Source organism: Taudactylus pleione, unplaced genomic scaffold (genome assembly GCF_031769625.1).
Source record: "Taudactylus pleione unplaced genomic scaffold, aTauple2 ptg000514l, whole genome shotgun sequence".
Taxonomy (NCBI): domain Eukaryota; kingdom Metazoa; phylum Chordata; class Amphibia; order Anura; family Myobatrachidae; genus Taudactylus; species Taudactylus pleione.
Window position 1 is genome coordinate 170225 of NW_028284916.1, and position 17089 is coordinate 187313.

Consider the following 17089-nt stretch of genomic DNA (forward strand, 5'->3'; position numbering starts at 1 on the left):
GTTTTGGTTTTGGAACTGGATCCCCCCTGGTTTTGGATCTGGATTAGTTTTGCCAAAACCTCACCTCCGTGTTTTGGTTTTGGATATGTATTTTTCTTAAAAAAATCTTAAAAACAGCTAAAATCACATAAAATGGGCCTGTTTTTGTTCCTACGGTTTAATTAATCTAAATAACATTTATTTCCAGTAATTTCCAATCAGTTTTGACCACCTCACAATATTATTTGCTTCGTCTAGATAAGGCCAAAAGGTTGCATCCAGCTAGCTGGCTGACTAAGCTAAGTGATACAGTGGGCGGCACTAACATGTGGCAGTCCAGCTTCCAATTTCCAACACGGGTACAGTGTGTTATACAGTGTGGGTTGGATACACCAATAGTGCACTTACTGTGACAGCAGTATCGGCAGAGCGGGGTTGCTGACGGTGTCCACAGTACATGGAATGGCAGTGCTGCGGTGCTGGCAGTGTCCTCAGTGAAGGGTACTGGTGATGTCGGCAGTGCGGGGGTGCCAGCGGTGTCTTTAGTGCAGGTTTTCTGGCTGTGTCGGCAGTGCGGGGGTGCCAGCGGTGTCTTTAGTGCAGGTTTCCTGGCTGTGTCGGCAGTGCAGGGGTGCCAGCGTTGTCTTTAGTGCAGGTTTGCTGGCTGTGTCGGCAGTGCGGGGGTTGCTTACAGTGTCCTCAGTACATGGAATGGCAGTACTGCGGTGCTGGCAGTGTCCTCAGTGAAGGGTACTGGTGATGTCGGCAGTGCGGGGGTGCCAGCGGTATCTTTAGTGCAGGTTTCCTGGCTGTGTCGGCAGTGCGGGGGTTGCTGGCGGTGTCCTCAGTACATGGAATGGCAGTGCTGAGGTGCTGGCAATGTTCTCAGTGAAGGGTACCGGCGGTGTCGGCAGAGCGGGGGTGCCAGCAGTGTGCTCAGTGCAGGTTTCCTGGCTGTGTCGGCAGTGCGGGGGTTGCTGGCGGTGTCCTCAGTACATGGAATGGCAGTGCTGAGGTGCTGGCAATGTTCTCAGTGAAGGGTACCGGCGGTGTCGGCAGAGCGGGGGTGCCAGCAGTGTGCTCAGTGCAGGTTTGCTGACTGTGTCGACAGTGCAGAGGTGTTCTCAATGCAGGGTGCCGGCGGTTTCAGCATAGCGGGGGTGCCAGCGGTGTCCTCAGTGCAGGTTTTCTGACTGTGTCGACAGTGCAGGGGTGCTCTCAATGCAGGGTGTCGGCTGTCACGGCAGAGTGGGGGTGCCAGCGGTGTTCTCAGTGCAGGTTTGCTGACTGTGTCAGCAGTGCAGGGATGTTCTCATTGCAGGGTGCTGGCAGTGTCGGCAGAGTGGGGATGCCAGCAGTGTCCTCAGTGCATGTGTGCTGACACAGTGTCGGCAGTGAAGGGGTGCTGTTGATGTCCTCAATGTGGGAATGTCGGCAGTGTGAGGGTCGCTGACGGTGTCCTCAGTACATGGTGCAGCAGTGCAGGGGTGCCGGCAGTGTCGGCAGTGCTGGTGTTGCCAGTAGGGGTGGCGGCGGTGTCGGCAGAGGGCGCCATCTTCTTCTTTAGTGTTCATTTTCATTTTCAATGGGCTTAACGCTGATTGGCTGAGAGCCATGACAGATGGCTCTCTCAACCAATCAGTGTTAAGCCTGCTCAATACAAAACCTCGCGACCCGACAGCCTCAGGTAAGGGATCTGGGGCAGGCAGGGAGATTCGCGCTACGCTCGGATCGCCCCGGATCCCCAAAATTAGGGTGGGTATGGATCTCTGAGATCTGAACCCGCTCATCTCTAGTTTGGATTTAGTTTTGGTTTCCTTAAAATCAATAAAAATTGCTAAAAAAAAATCTATAAAAATTGATTATAAAACTCAATAAAACAGCTTTAAATGATGTAATTTGGACATGTTACATGCAATCCAAAACCCAAGTTTGGTTTATAAATATGAGATCCCAACTAACAGCAGACCTGAGCCGGCACTTGATTCGACTCGGGACCTCAAAGTGATTCTCAGGGGCTGGCTGGCAACTTTTAGCCTGGGGGACAAACGCATGCAGGCAGCCCTGGCAGAGGAGTAGCGTGTAGCCGAAGAACGTGCGTGCTTCGGCACCCCTCCCCCCTCCCTCCCTCCTCAAGTGTTCCAGGGAGGAGACGGGTCCATATGGGATTAATGTAAAGTAAAAATAAAGATTAGGGGCAGCCCCCTGTTGTAGTGCCCATATGCAGTGCCCCCCTGTGCCCCAGGAGAGGACCCCCTTATGCAGGCCCCCAGTAATGCCCCCAGTAATGATTCCCCCTATGCAGTGACCCTTATACAGTGCCCCCAGTAGTGGTCCCCCCTGTGCAGTGCCCCTTGTGCCCCCACTAGTAAGCCCCATATATAGTGCCCCCAATAGTGGTACCCCATATGCAGTACCCCTTATATAGTGCCCCCAGTAGCAGTCCACCCCCCATGCAGTGCCCCCAATAGTGGTAACCCTTATGCAGTGCCCCTTAAATAGTGGCCCCAGTTGTAGTCTCCCCCCTATGCAGTACCCCCAGTATTGCCCTTTATATAGAGCCCCCAGCAGTGGTCCCTCGATGCAGTTCCCCCAGTGGTAGTCCCCTCCCTCTATGTAGTGCCCCTAGTAGTAGTTGCCTCCCCATTATGCAGTGCCTCTAGTAGTACCCTCCCCTTTTAGTGCCCCTAGTAGTAGTCCCCCCCTTGTAGTGCGAGCCCCCCCCACCCCAGTAGACACATGTAATAAAAAAATAAAAAAACCCACTTACCTGAATCCCCGCTCCCGCCGCCGCCATCCGCTCCTCCGTCTGTCCTCCCGGGCCGGGCCGCTCTGCATTATGGGAGAGACGTAATATGACGTCATGACGCCTCTGCCATTAACCACTGCGGGAGCCGGAAGATGGAGCGGCTCCTGCAGTGGACGCAGCAGCAGCTAAGGAGAGTCTGACAGACTCTCATTGGCTGCTGATCAAAACAAACACACAGCTGCTGGAGCCGGCGGCTGTGTGTTAGTCAGTATAGCGCTGACCAAACTCTGTCCGGTCAGCGCTGCACACGCAGTGCAGCATGTGACACAGACTGCCCGTGGCCTGCATGGCACTGCGGCCCGGGGGGCACATGGCACCCTGCCCCCCGGCCCAGCCCCCCACTGGTGATTCTGAACTAGAGATGTGCGCCGGCCCATTTTTGCTGGATTTGGCTCTGATTCGTCGTCCATCTTAGGATTGGATTATCCAAACTGCCATGACTGGTTTTGGATTTGCATTATTTTCAAAAATTAACAAATAAAGCTAAAGTGTCGGCCTTTTTTTTGTTCCTAGAGTATTATTAACCTCAATAACATTAATTTCCAGTCATTTCCAGTTAATTTTGACCACCTCACAGTTCATAATATTGTTTGTTCTTTACCACTGTATATTGGTTTTTGGATTTTAGATGCCCTAACGTTGTAAACCATCTATGGCCTTGAGCATCAGCTTTAATACCGGCATCATGACTGGTGGCAGCAGCAGGAGCACTATTTGATTGCTCTTCTGTAAACTGATCGTTATCCATTTTTCAATTTGTAGATCAATGCCTGCAAACGCTTTGGGGCACAGCGTACTAGGGTGCGGTGCACAATCCAATCAAATACAACAATTGTTTATTAATATTTTTTTAACACAACTGGGCAGGAGCTTGGCTCACACTGCATGGCGTCAGACCGCTTTTACGCAGACCTGTGTTTCGCCGACCAACCCCCTTGTCACCACCCACAAACGGCACTTCCTGTCAATCACTCTGCGGTGGGTCTGCATAGTCACTGCGATCGCAGAGGCCAGTTTGCACTTGCGCACTGCGATGCATACGCATGTACAGAACGCAACAATCGGCCGATTGCGAGCTTAACCGCAGTTGCGATCGGTATGAATCAAGCCCTTAATCAATACCCCAGTCACTTTTATTTAACCACCTGTGCTCAGTCATGAATGTCCCTAAAACATGGACTGTTAGTATAACTTGAGGGCCGCGTTGGAGGAGCAGTGTCCTAAACCATAGGTACAGCACGTGCCTTACAGTATGCAAAAGATTAATAGCAAATTGCTTTTGTTTTTCATACAGTACAGCCACAGGCGTGTACAGGAACAGGCACATACCTTATTTTTGGTCATATTTATCCCAATGAGAAAAAGCAATTCTGCCATGAATAATGCACAGCAGAGGTTTTTGTGAATTGTTGTCCTGGTGCTCTGGATTTCGCTGAAGAAGAAGAATGTAAAAATACACAGAGAGAGACAAATCAGCGAGATGATTATCCCAAGCTGGGTGATTCTTGTTAGGATGCTGTGATGAATGGAAACCTAGAGGAGACAAACACAGAAAATAAATATAGTGACAAGTAACATAGCCGGCGAGCTGACCTCGATTTAACTACTGTGACAGGAATATATAATTAGCGGACGAATACTGTAGACTCACAAACTGGTAAATAATCAGGTTACGCATTTCCCGGGATTTGTGCGGACCTTGAAGCTAGGTGCTGTATAGAGGCAATAAAACAGCTCTAGTGCTGTCGTGTGGAAGGCGCTGGGACTTGTGACTCCCGGGCCCTATATTTGCTCACTGTCCCTTCTCCATCTGCTCTTATGCAATGCATGCAACGCCTGTCTAATGGCCTGACATATAGTTCTCATTTAATTTCCAGCGGCGCTTCGCCGCTGTGATGGGTAATCTGGACATGTCACCTGTGATCACCGCCGCCTGTGGCAAACGCAGGATTTCCAGAGGGGGGTTTCCAAATGCTTGATTTTAGAACAATTGAGGCCAGTCCATGCAGAGGACATACTGTAATTACTGTAGCACTTAACCAGTCATAATATATACGTCATACGAAGTAGAGTATAAGGTATGTAGGGCCAGCGTTCACAGTAAGTCATTATATGTAGGGCCAGCGTTCACAGTAAGTCATTATATGTAGGGCCAGCGATCACAGTAAGTCATTATATGTAGGGCCACCGATCACAGTAAGTCATTATATGTAGGGCCAGCGATCACAGTAAGTCATTATATGTAGGGCCAGCGATCACAGTAAGTCATTATATGTAGGGCCAGCGATCACAGTAAGTCATTATATGTAGGGCCAGCGATCACAGTAAGTCATTATATGTAGGGCCAGCGATCACAGTAAGCCATTATATGTAGGGCCAGCGATCACAGTAAGTCATTATATGTAGGAACAGCGATCACAGTAAGTCATTATATGTAGGGCCAGCGATCACAGTAAGTCATTATATGTAGGGCCAGCGATCACAGTAAGTCATTATATGTAGGGCCAGCGATCACAGTAAGTCATTACATGTAGGGCCAGTGATCACAGTAAGTCATTATATGTAGGGCCAGCGATCACAGTAAGTCATTATATGTAGGGCCAGCGATCACAGTAAGCCATTATATGTAGGGCCAGCGATCACAGTAAGCCATTATATGTAGGGCCAACGATCACAGTAAGTCATTATATGTAGGGCCAGCGATCACAGTAAGCCATTATAAGTAGGGCCAGCGATCACAGTAAGTCATTATATGTAGGGCCAGCGATCACAGTAAGCCATTATATGTAGGGCCAGCGATCACAGTAAGCCATTATATGTAGGGCCAGCGATCACAGTAAGCCATTTTATGTAGGGTCAGAGATCACAGTAAGTCATTATATGTAGGGCCAGCAATCACAGTAAGCCATTATATGTAGGGCCAGCGATCACAGTAAGCCATTATATGTAGGGCCAGCGATCACAGTAAATCATTATCTGTAGGGTCAGCGATCACAGTAAGCCATTATATGTAGGGCCAGCGATCACAGTAAATCATTATATGTAGGGCCAGCGATCACAGTAAGCCATTATATGTAGGGCCAGCGATCACAGTAACCCATTATATGTAGGGCCAGCGATCACAGTAAGCCATTATATGTAGGGCCAGCGATCACAGTAAGCCATTATATGTAGGGCCAGCGATCACAGTAAGCCATTATAAGTAGGGCCAGCGATCACAGTAAGTCATTATATGTAGGGCCAGTGATCACAGTAAGCCATTATAAGTAGGGCCAGCGATCACAGTTAACCATTATAAGTAGGGCCAGCGATCACAGTAAGCCATTATATGTAGGGCCAGCGATCACAGTAAGTCATTATATGTAGGGCCAGCGATCACAGTAAGCCATTATATGTAGGGCCAGCGATCACAGTAAGCCATTATATGTAGGGCCAGCGATCACAGTAAGCCATTATATGTAGGGCCAGCGATCACAGTAAACCATTATATGTAGGGCCAGCGATCACAGTAAGTCATTCTATGTAGGGCCAGCGATCACAGTAAGTCATTATATGTAGGGCCAGCGATCACAGTAAGCCATTATATGTAGGGCAAGCGATCACAGTAAGTCATTATATGTAGGGCCAATGATCACAGTAAGCCATTATATGTAGGGCCAGCGATCACAGTAAGCCATTATATGTAGGGGCAGGGATCACAGTAAGCCATTATATGTAGGGCCAGTGATCACAGTAAGCCATTATATGTAGGGCCAGCGATCACAGTAAGCCATTATATGTAGGGCCAGCGATCACAGTAAGCCATTATATGTAGGGCCAGCGATCACAGTAAGCCTTTATATGTAGGGCCAGCGATCACAGTAAGCCATTATATGTAGGGCCAGCGATCACAGTAAGTCATTATATGTAGGGCCAGCGATCACAGTAAGTCATTATATGTAGGGGAAGCGATCACAGTAAGCCATTATATGTAGGGCCAGCGATCACAGTAAGCCATTATATGTAGGGCCAGCGATCACAGTAAGCCATTATATGTAGGGCCAGCGATCACAGTAAGCCATTATATGTAGGGCCAGCGATCACAGTAAGCCATTATATGTAGGGCCAGCGATCACAGTAAGCCATTATATGTAGGGCCAGCGATCACAGTAAGTCATTATATTTAGGACCAGCGATCACAGTAAGTCATTATATGTAGGACCAGCGATCACAGTAAGTCATTATATGTAGGACCAGCGATCACAGTAAGTCATTATATGTAGGACCAGCGATCACAGTAAGTCATTATATGTAGGGCCAGCGATCACAGTAAGTCATTATATGTAGAGCCAGCGATCACAGTAAGTCATTATATGTAGGACCAGCGATCACAGTAAGTCATTATATGTAGGGCCAGCGATCACAGTAAGTCATTATATGTAGGACCAGCGATCACAGTAAGTCATTATATGTAGGGCCAGCGATCACAGTAAGTCATTATATGTAGGGCCAGCGATCACAGTAAGTCATTACATGTAGGACCAGCGATCACAGTAAGTCATTATATGTAGGACCAGCGATCACAGTAAGTCATTATATGTAGGGCCAGCGATCACAGTAAGTCATTATATGTAGGACCAGCGATCACAGTAAGTCATTATATGTAGGGCCAGCGATCACAGTAAGTCATTATATGTAGGGCCAGCGATCACAGTAAGTCATTATATGTAGAGCCAGCGATCACAGTAAGTCATTATATGTAGGACCAGCGATCACAGTAAGTCATTATATGTAGGGCCAGCGATCACAGTAAGTCATTATATGTAGGACCAGCGATCACAGTAAGTCATTATATGTAGGGCCAGCGATCACAGTAAGTCATTATATGTAGGGCCAGCGATCACAGTAAGTCATTATATGTAGGGCCAGCGATCACAGTAAGTCATTACATGTAGGGCCAGCGATCACAGTAAGTCATTATATGTAGGGCCAGCGATCACAGTAAGTCATTATGTGTAGGGCCAGCGATCACAGTAAGTCATTATATGTAGGGCCAGCGATCACAGTAAGCCATTATATGTAGGGCCAGCGATCACAGTAAGTCATTATATGTAGGGCCAGCGATCACAGTAAGTCATTATATGTAGGGCCAGCGATCACAGTTAGCCATTATATGTAGGGCCAGCGATCACAGTAAGTCATTATATGTAGGGCCAGCGATCACAGTAAGTCATTATATGTAGGGCCAGCGATCACAGTAAGTCATTATATGTAGGGCCAGCGATCACAGTAAGTCATTATATGTAGGGCCAGCGATCACAGTAAGTCATTATATGTAGGGCCAGCGATCACAGTAAGTCATTACATGTAGGGCCAGCGATCACAGTAAGTCATTATATGTAGAGCCAGCGATCACAGTAAGTCATTATATGTAGGGCCAGCGATCACAGTAAGTCATTATATGTAGGGTCAGAGATCACAGTAAGTCATTATATGTAGGGCCAGCGATCACAGTAAGTCATTATATGTAGGGCCAGCGATCACAGTAAGCCATTATATGTAGCTCCAGGGACCACAGTAAGCCATTATATGTAGGGCCAGCGATCACAGTAAGCCATTATATGTAGGGCCAGCAATCACAGTAAGTCATTATATGTAGGGCCAGCGATCACAGTAAGCCATTATATGTAGGGCCAGCGATCACAGTAAGTCATTATATGTAGGGCCAGCGATCACAGTAAGTCATTATATGTAGGGCCAGCGATCACAGTAAGTAATTATATGTAGAGCCAGCGATCACAGTAAGTCATTATATGTAGGGCCAGCGATCACAGTAAGCCATTATATGTAGGGCCAACGATCACAGTAAGTCATTATATGTAGGGCCAGCGATCACAGTAAGCCATTATAAGTAGGGCCAGCGATCACAGTAAGTCATTATATGTAGGGCCAGCGATCACAGTAAGCCATTATATGTAGGGCCAGCGATCACAGTAAGCCATTATATGTAGGGCCAGCGATCACAGTAAGCCATTATATGTAGGGTCAGAGATCACAGTAAGTCATTATATGTAGGGCCAGCGATCACAGTAAGCCATTATATGTAGGGCCAGCGATCACAGTAAGCCATTATATGTAGGGCCAGCGATCACAGTAAATCATTATATGTAGGGCCAGCGATCACAGTAAGCCATTATATGTAGGGCCAGCGATCACAGTAAATCATTATATGTAGGGCCAGCGATCACAGTAAGCCATTATATGTAGGGCCAGCGATCACAGTAACCCATTATATGTAGGGCCAGCGATCACAGTAAGCCATTATATGTAGGGCCAGCGATCACAGTAACCCATTATATGTAGGGCCAGTGATCACAGTAAGCCATTATATGTAGGGCCAGCGATCACAGTAAGCCATTATAAGTAGGGCCAGCGATCACAGTAAGTCATTATATGTAGGGCCAGTGATCACAGTAAGCCATTATAAGTAGGGCCAGCGATCACAGTTAACCATTATAAGTAGGGCCAGCGATCACAGTAAGCCATTATATGTAGGGCCAGCGATCACAGTAAGTCATTATATGTAGGGCCAGTGATCACAGTAAGCCATTATATGTAGGGCCAGTGATCACAGTAAGCCATTATATGTAGGGCCAGCGATCACAGTAAGCCATTATATGTAGGGCCAGCGATCACAGTAAACCATTATATGTAGGGCCAGCGATCACAGTAAGCCATTATATGTAGGGCCAGCGATCACAGTAAGTCATTCTATGTAGGGCCAGCGATCACAGTAAGTCATTATATGTAGGGCCAGCGATCACAGTAAGCCATTATATGTAGGGCAAGCGATCACAGTAAGTCATTATATGTAGGGCCAACGATCACAGTAAGCCATTATATGTAGGGCCAGCGATCACAGTAAGCCATTATATGTAGGGCCAGCGATCACAGTAAGCCATTATATGTAGGGCCAGTGATCACAGTAAGCCATTATATGTAGGGCCAGCGATCACAGTAAGCCATTATATGTAGGGCCAGCGATCACAGTAAGCCATTATATGTAGGGCCAGCGATCACAGTAAGCCTTTATATGTAGGGCCAGCGATCACAGTAAGTCATTATATTTAGGGCCAGCGATCACAGTAAGTCATTATATGTAGGGCAAGCGATCACAGTAAGCCATTATATGTAGGGCCAGCGATCACAGTAAGCCATTATATGTAGGGCCAGCGATCACAGTAAGCCATTATATGTAGGGCCAGCGATCACAGTAAGCCATTATATGTAGGGCCAGCAATCACAGTAAGCCATTATATGTAGGGCCAGCGATCACAGTAAGCCATTATATGTAGGGCCAGCGATCACAGTAAGTCATTATATGTAAGGCCAGCGATCACAGTAAGCCATTATATGTAGGGCCAGCGATCACAGTAAGCCATTATATGTAGAGCCAGCGATCACAGTAAGTCATTCAATGTAGGGCCAGCGATCACAGTAAGTCATTATATGTAGGGCCAACGATCACAGTAAGCTATTATATGTAGGGCAAGCGATCACAGTAAGTCATTATATGTAGGGCCAGCGATCACAGTAAGCCATTATATGTAGGGCCAGCGATCACAGTAAGTCATTATATGTAGGGCCAGCGATCACAGTAAGCCATTATATGTAGGGTCAGCGATCACAGTAAGCCATTATATGTAGGGCCAGCGATCACAGTAAGTCATTATATGTAGGGCCAGCGATCACAGTAAGTCATTATATGTAGGGCCAGTGATCACAGTAAGTCATTATATGTAGGGCCATCCTACCTCAGCTTAATGTTTTTATTGTAGCTGTGGGCTCCGTTCCAGAGCATTTGAGCAAGTTTGGGAGTCTGGGGGAGCAGCAAAAGAACCCAGCACTGCCCTGGAAATATATGTACACATTGGTCTCCTTATGCACTGCATAGTGTATTATTATTATTATACAGTATTAATAACTGACCCTATAGATGGTCTATATCAGTGCACCCTTAACAGTGCATGTTTTCCAGATCTCCTAGTTAGTGCAGATGTCTTTTCAGTACAACCTCACACATTTTAAAAGATCAACAGGTGTTACTAATTATTTCATTTGTGTAGTGTGGGCTTGAGAGGAGGGGTTTCCAGGCAACCGGAAACCCCTCTGCGTTTGCCTATGCACCCCCCAGAACAGATTAGTTTTTTTAAAAACATCTTTTGTAGATGCATCTATTTCTTTTTAATTTCCACAATGAAATAGGCTGGTAAAAGGTACCATATATCTACATGTCACTACTACTACCGAACATACAAAAACTTTGAGGTTCTGGGTCGAACCAAGTCCTGGCTCAGATCACTTTGGAGTTTGGAGTAGAACAAAGTCCTGACGATTATAGGGAATCTGCGCGTGCCCCCGTCTGCCTCTGCCTGATTGGCAGGCAAAGGTGTTTACAGGGCGGGGCGGGTGCGGGGACGGCCTGCGTTCCCGGAAATGGGGACGTGTCGTCTGGTTTTCCAGGAGTGGCAAGGCCGGGATCTGGATGCAGATTCCTGGCCTCACATGCCGGTTAGCCTGCGTAAGCTGAGGCTTACTCAGCATTCCAGATCCATCCAACATCACGGCCGGTGGTCGCAGCGCTGGGATCGCAGATGTAGCTGGGGGTGTCAGACACTTCCTGCTGTATTTGCATTTTAGCAAGGACGGAATTGCAAAGCTGCTTTTGTGCGGCAGTTCTGCCCTCTGCTGAATAAAGACAAAAACAGGTCCAAGCTACATGATTTTAGCAGTTTTTGTACATATTTAAAGAAATCCAAAACCGAACCAAAACACATGAGGGTGGTTTTGCCAAAACTAAAACACGATAATGATTTATAACCAAAACCAAAACAGGGGGGTCTACGCAAATTGCTAGTCACTACCCTATGTTGAGGTTTCTGCCAGCCACTTCACTAACGATGAGATTCACCGTAGCCGTTACCAAACTTCACTTTGTAATTTATTTATATATAATGATCCCATTGTGTGCACTGCATAGCCGGATCGTCCATTAGGCTCCTGTGTGGAGGGGACCCAAATCAATATATTGCATATGTCCCCATAGGGTCCATATCTGCTCTGCTGTGGGGTAAATGCAGCCTACCACAACTATGAACAACAGTGGCACTCGGGGAGATGTATCATATATGCAAGTAGAGAAGTTGCCCAGCCAATTAGATTTAGAGAAATCACTGTGTGACTGGCAACCACTCACCAAATTAAGACCTAAATTATCACACTATGGCAAATATTATAAAAAAAAAAAAATGATAATTTTTTTAGCACTGAATTCTATATCTTGAAGTATATAGTAACTGTCTAAAACAGGCCTTTTGTATATTAACCAGGCTTCATGATTATAAGAGCACCCTTATTAAAATTAGATAGGCTCAGAAATATTAGTCAGACATTATGAATATTAGGCAGGCCTTATTAATATTAGACCCTCCTTGTTAATATTAGATGTGCCTCATGAATATTACTCAGGCCTTATGATTATTAGACATGCCTTGCGAATATTAGACAGGCCTCATGAAAATTAGACCCTCCTTATTAATAAAAGATATCAGCCATGAATATTAATCAGGCCTCATGAATATTAGACAGGCCTTGTGAATATTAGACAGGCCTCATGAATATTAGACCCTCCTTATTAATATTAGATATCCATGAATATTAATCAGGCCTCATGAATATTAGACAGGCCTTGTGAATATTAGACAGGCCTCATGAATATTAGACCCTCCTTATTAATATTAGATATCCATGAATATTAATCAGGCCTCATGAATATTAGACAGGCCTTGTGAATATTAGACAGGCCTCATGAATATTAGACCCTCCTTATTAATATTAGATATCCATGAATATTAATCAGGCCTCATGAATATTAGACAGGCCTTGTGAATATTAGACAGGCCTCATGAATATTAGACCCTCCTTATTAATATTAGATATACATGAATATTAATCAGGCTCATGAATATTAGACAGGCCTTGTGAATATTAGACAGGCCTCATGAATATTAGACCCTCCTTATTAATATTAGATATACATGAATATTAATCAGGCCTCATGAATATTAGTCAGGATTTATGAGTATTAGTTAAGCAGTACCACAATGATGTATTTGGGCAATAGCAATTTGGCAAATTGAACAAATTGCTGCATAAAAGTTTACTCCACAATATGAAAAAAAAATACTGTTAAATATTTTTTGTCATCTTTCTTACAAAAGTAGTTAAACTGTTATTTATTCTACACACTGTAATAATAATATATTACATTCTACTACTGCTGCACCTAATAATAACTCAATATGGCTTTAGCCAAATAACCAAGATTCTTGCTGATTTTCAGTAAATGTCATATTTTAGATTGTGAAGGACTGAAGGAGAATACTAATTAATTAGCATGTTCTGGAAAAATGTAACATGACATTAAAAATACTACTACAAGATGGCTGTCTACACATCAGTGATTTTACTTTATGGGAAGCAGCAACTAGACAACTGTGACCAGGAATTTGAGTTTGATTAAAAATTCATTTTGAATTAACATGAAATAATGAACACAGTAAAACAGAATTGTAAACTAATTCTGAGTCCAAATTCATTATAATACTAAAAGTAACTTTATTAGAAGCAGTAGCTGGCAGATTTGAATAGGCATGAAAAGTGAGTGCCCGTGGGTATGTGGCACGCACTGACGGGCGCTGATGGACTGATGATTATGACTACAGAACCGTTTCACATATCAATCAAACTTCGCTGTTTCAATGGCCTCAAAAGTATTCAATGTACAATCTGCCATGGACCCTGATTCCAACTTGAAATTTGACATTTCCACAACGCGTTTGAGTTAAGCCAATAGCAGACATTTACAGCCCCTATAATATGTGTAATATGATTGGTATTATATAAATAAACATATATAAATAAACAACTATAATAATAATTCAATAAGCCCTGTTTTTTAAGGCCATATTGTTTGGCGGGCTTTGTCCAGTCTATCAATGGATTTAACGCTGGTGATAACCTCGCCTGGGGATGTAGTTAATATACCGATGCCGGAATCCCGCCATCCGCCAAAATGCCGACGCCGCTATCCCGAAGGGGATCAGGATACCGGCGTCGGTATCCCGATGTCACGGATGGTTGTGGACTTGGACCCAGAGTGGAATCAGGAGTGGGTTTAAGAACAGTCTTCTGATACTGGAAGGACGCTGGCTTGAGAGGAGTACTGCTCATGAGTGGCCCGTTAGATAGTGAGTATCTCAGATAGCTGTTTACCCAGAAAGGCACGTGGGTACCGACTGTAAGTAACTGGATAGCCGAAGGGGATGTTGATGTCGTGGACTTTAGCAGGGATCCCAACTGGGAGCGAGAGCCAGGAGAAGCACTGCTGCACACGGGGGTAAATGATGGTAGCTGGATCCTGAAGCAAGCAGAGTCGTAATGGCAAACTGGACTGGAAACACAGCAAAGGAGCTCAGAGAACTAGCACCCAGTAAGAGCTGGGAATAGTGTTGCACTGGCAATGAAAGGACTGCAGGTCAGCCCTTAAATACCTGGAGGAAGTGCAGGATTGGTTGCTAGGACTCCTGGAATGCTCTGTCTGGATTGGCTGGAATGTGTCACATGCTGAAATCCAAGATGGCAGCCCCAATGTCACGCTGCAGCACTGCCAAACCTGAACCAGACTCACCACAAGCATTCAGGACAGTATGTCTCCAGAACCCCTGGGCATGCAGCGCAGATCTCCAAGTGCCCGCACCTCCACCAGCGGGACCCTGCCATAGCGTCCGGACAGGTAAGGTCCACTGCCCCCGAGCACACACAGCCCTGGTCGTGACACCCGACAGCTGGAATCCTGAACAAGTGATCTGGGTAAGTATCAGCTCTAGCCCGGGAATGGGGGGGATAGGTGTATAGACCACCAGGGAGGAATTAGGGTTAGGCACCCCCGGGGAGAGTTAGGCTGGTGGGAGGGGGGCTTAGGGTTAGGCAACACCGGGGGAGGTTAGGATCAGGCACCCTCCCTTGAGGGTTAGGTTTAGTGTGCAGGAAAGGTGGGTTAGGATTAGGCACCACCGGTGGGAGGTTCGGGTTAAGCACCCCCCAGAGAGGTTAGGGTTAGGCACCACTAAGGGAGGGGAGGAATAGGGTACTTACCTGCCCCTATTCCTCGCCCCTCCTAGAAGTGCAATAAGCTATAACTTGTTGGTCTGTATTATATACTGTTTTTATTTTCCTAATTTCTTAAATTACTGATTAGCATCATATAGACAGTGTAGGTCCTTCATAGACCATAAATATCTGCAGCAGAGTACATTATTATTATTATTATTATTGCTATTATTATTATTATTACTATTATTATTATTACTATTATTATTATTATTATTATTATTATTATTACTATTATTATTATTATTATTATTACTATTATTATTATTATTATTATTATTACTATTATTATTACTATTATTATTATTATTACTATTATTATTATTATTACTATTATTATTTTTGTACAGATGAAACTATTTTTCCTCCTCCCATCAGTAGGTGCCTTTCCCTATGCTGCACGGCCGGGCTGAGAAACCGCTCTGTGTAATTATCGGGCTGTGAAAGAAATGTGCAAATCAGCAAAAGTAAAAATGTAATCTCACAATAAGGCTTGCTGCAATGACATCTCGGACAGCGTCTTAATTCACCTGAACGCTCCTAAATTACTGCTTCTCTTCATTATGTCTAATATAACCACTATAAAGAACATAAGGGAACATTTTTTTCTGTGCTTGTGAATAGTGTCAAAAATATTATTATCTTTTTTTTCAAATAAAGCAATTATTTTTCTATTTACAAAAAGTCAGCAAATATTGGCGCATATGATGCAAACATGGATTACTGCTGTGGGCAGTTCTAAGAGAGGCAATGAAAAGGTCGCAATGAAAACACGTTAGCCAGGGCAGCGGCGAGGATCGGTTACAAACTTCAGCAGCTCAGTGCACCAGTGTGCAGAGTACAGTAGCTCGCATCTATGCGGGCGCAATGCCACTATGCGTGCTCTTGTTGCAGTAGGCGTCACCACTCTATGGGCATGTTTGCACCAGAATTATAACTGGTACAAGAGTGTCTGCATACACACATTTCTGCTTAGCCTGCAATTCCTCCTACACGCCCACAATACACCCTCAAAACACTTAGGGTCTCATTTAGACCCGCTCGCAAGCGCCGATGCACTCGCAAGTGGGTCGATGTAGAGGCCCTGCGCACGCGCAGTGGCCGTACTGCACGTACGCAAGTCCCGGAGCGAGAGAGAAATTCTCCCGCTCTGGGGCTTACTACAAAAGGGACGGCTGTCGATGGTGATCGACAGCTCGCACCGTTTTGTAGGCGGGGCAGTGGGGTGGCTTGCCAAACGGAGGCGTTGCCGATGGAACGCCTGCCATTTGGGGGCGGCCCCACTGACATCACTCGTGATGTCAGTGGTGAGCTTCCTGCTCTAATAGAGCCGAAAGCTCACTGGGGCTTGCAGCAGACGAGACCCTACCACAAGGGTCTCATCACAAGCCCCGATGGTCGCGTTGGTCTTGATCATCACGACCATCAACCTGGCCGCTCGCTAAAGCTGTGGGTGGTCACCCACAGCCTAGTGAGCTGCCAGGAGGCTGGCCTGGAAAATAGATGTGGCCGCCCTCATTTAGATTGAGCGCTCGCATTTTGCTAGCACCTCTGAATGAGGTTCTTAGTCTACGTGCGAATGCCCCAATACCAATGCTGTAACTAGGTGTATGTGAGCTGTGCCATGGACCAGGGCACAATACCCTGGGTCACCTGCATGTAGCTTGCAGGGTGCCTATACGCTCCGGGTACACATCCTGCAGCCTGTAAAACCACCCGACAAGGATGCTTGAAGCAGTGCACTACCTTCTGTCCTGTGGCGGTAGCCCCGCTCCTCCATCGGCGGGATAACGTCCATTTCCCCTGATTGTAACTGCTTCTAGCGATACTCATTAGTCACTGACTAAAGGTGGATACACATTAGACGACATGTGGTCTGATCCGGAGGATCGGACTGACATATCATCCTCATTGGCAAATGTGTACCCACTATGGATGACCATGCCTGCATATAGGACCGGCGAAACGACTCTGCCGCCGACGCCAGGCAGGTGAATGGAGCGGGTACCTGACATTTAGGGGCGGTTGGGAAATGGGTTGTGTAAAGTGTACCAGTCGCCCAACGGCCATCGCATGGCTGGTTACATCGGT

General features: G+C 45.8%; 1 protein-coding gene across 1 annotated transcript in view; it reads right to left on the reverse strand.

The window, feature by feature from the left end:
• ADGRL4 (adhesion G protein-coupled receptor L4) overlaps positions 1-17089 on the reverse strand; it is a 308744-nt gene that overhangs the window by 78614 nt on the left and 213041 nt on the right. The window contains exon 11 of the mRNA XM_088450302.1: positions 4118-4321. Within this exon, the coding sequence (XP_088306428.1) occupies positions 4118-4321 (204 nt within the window). The remainder of the gene's footprint in view (positions 1-4117; positions 4322-17089) is intronic.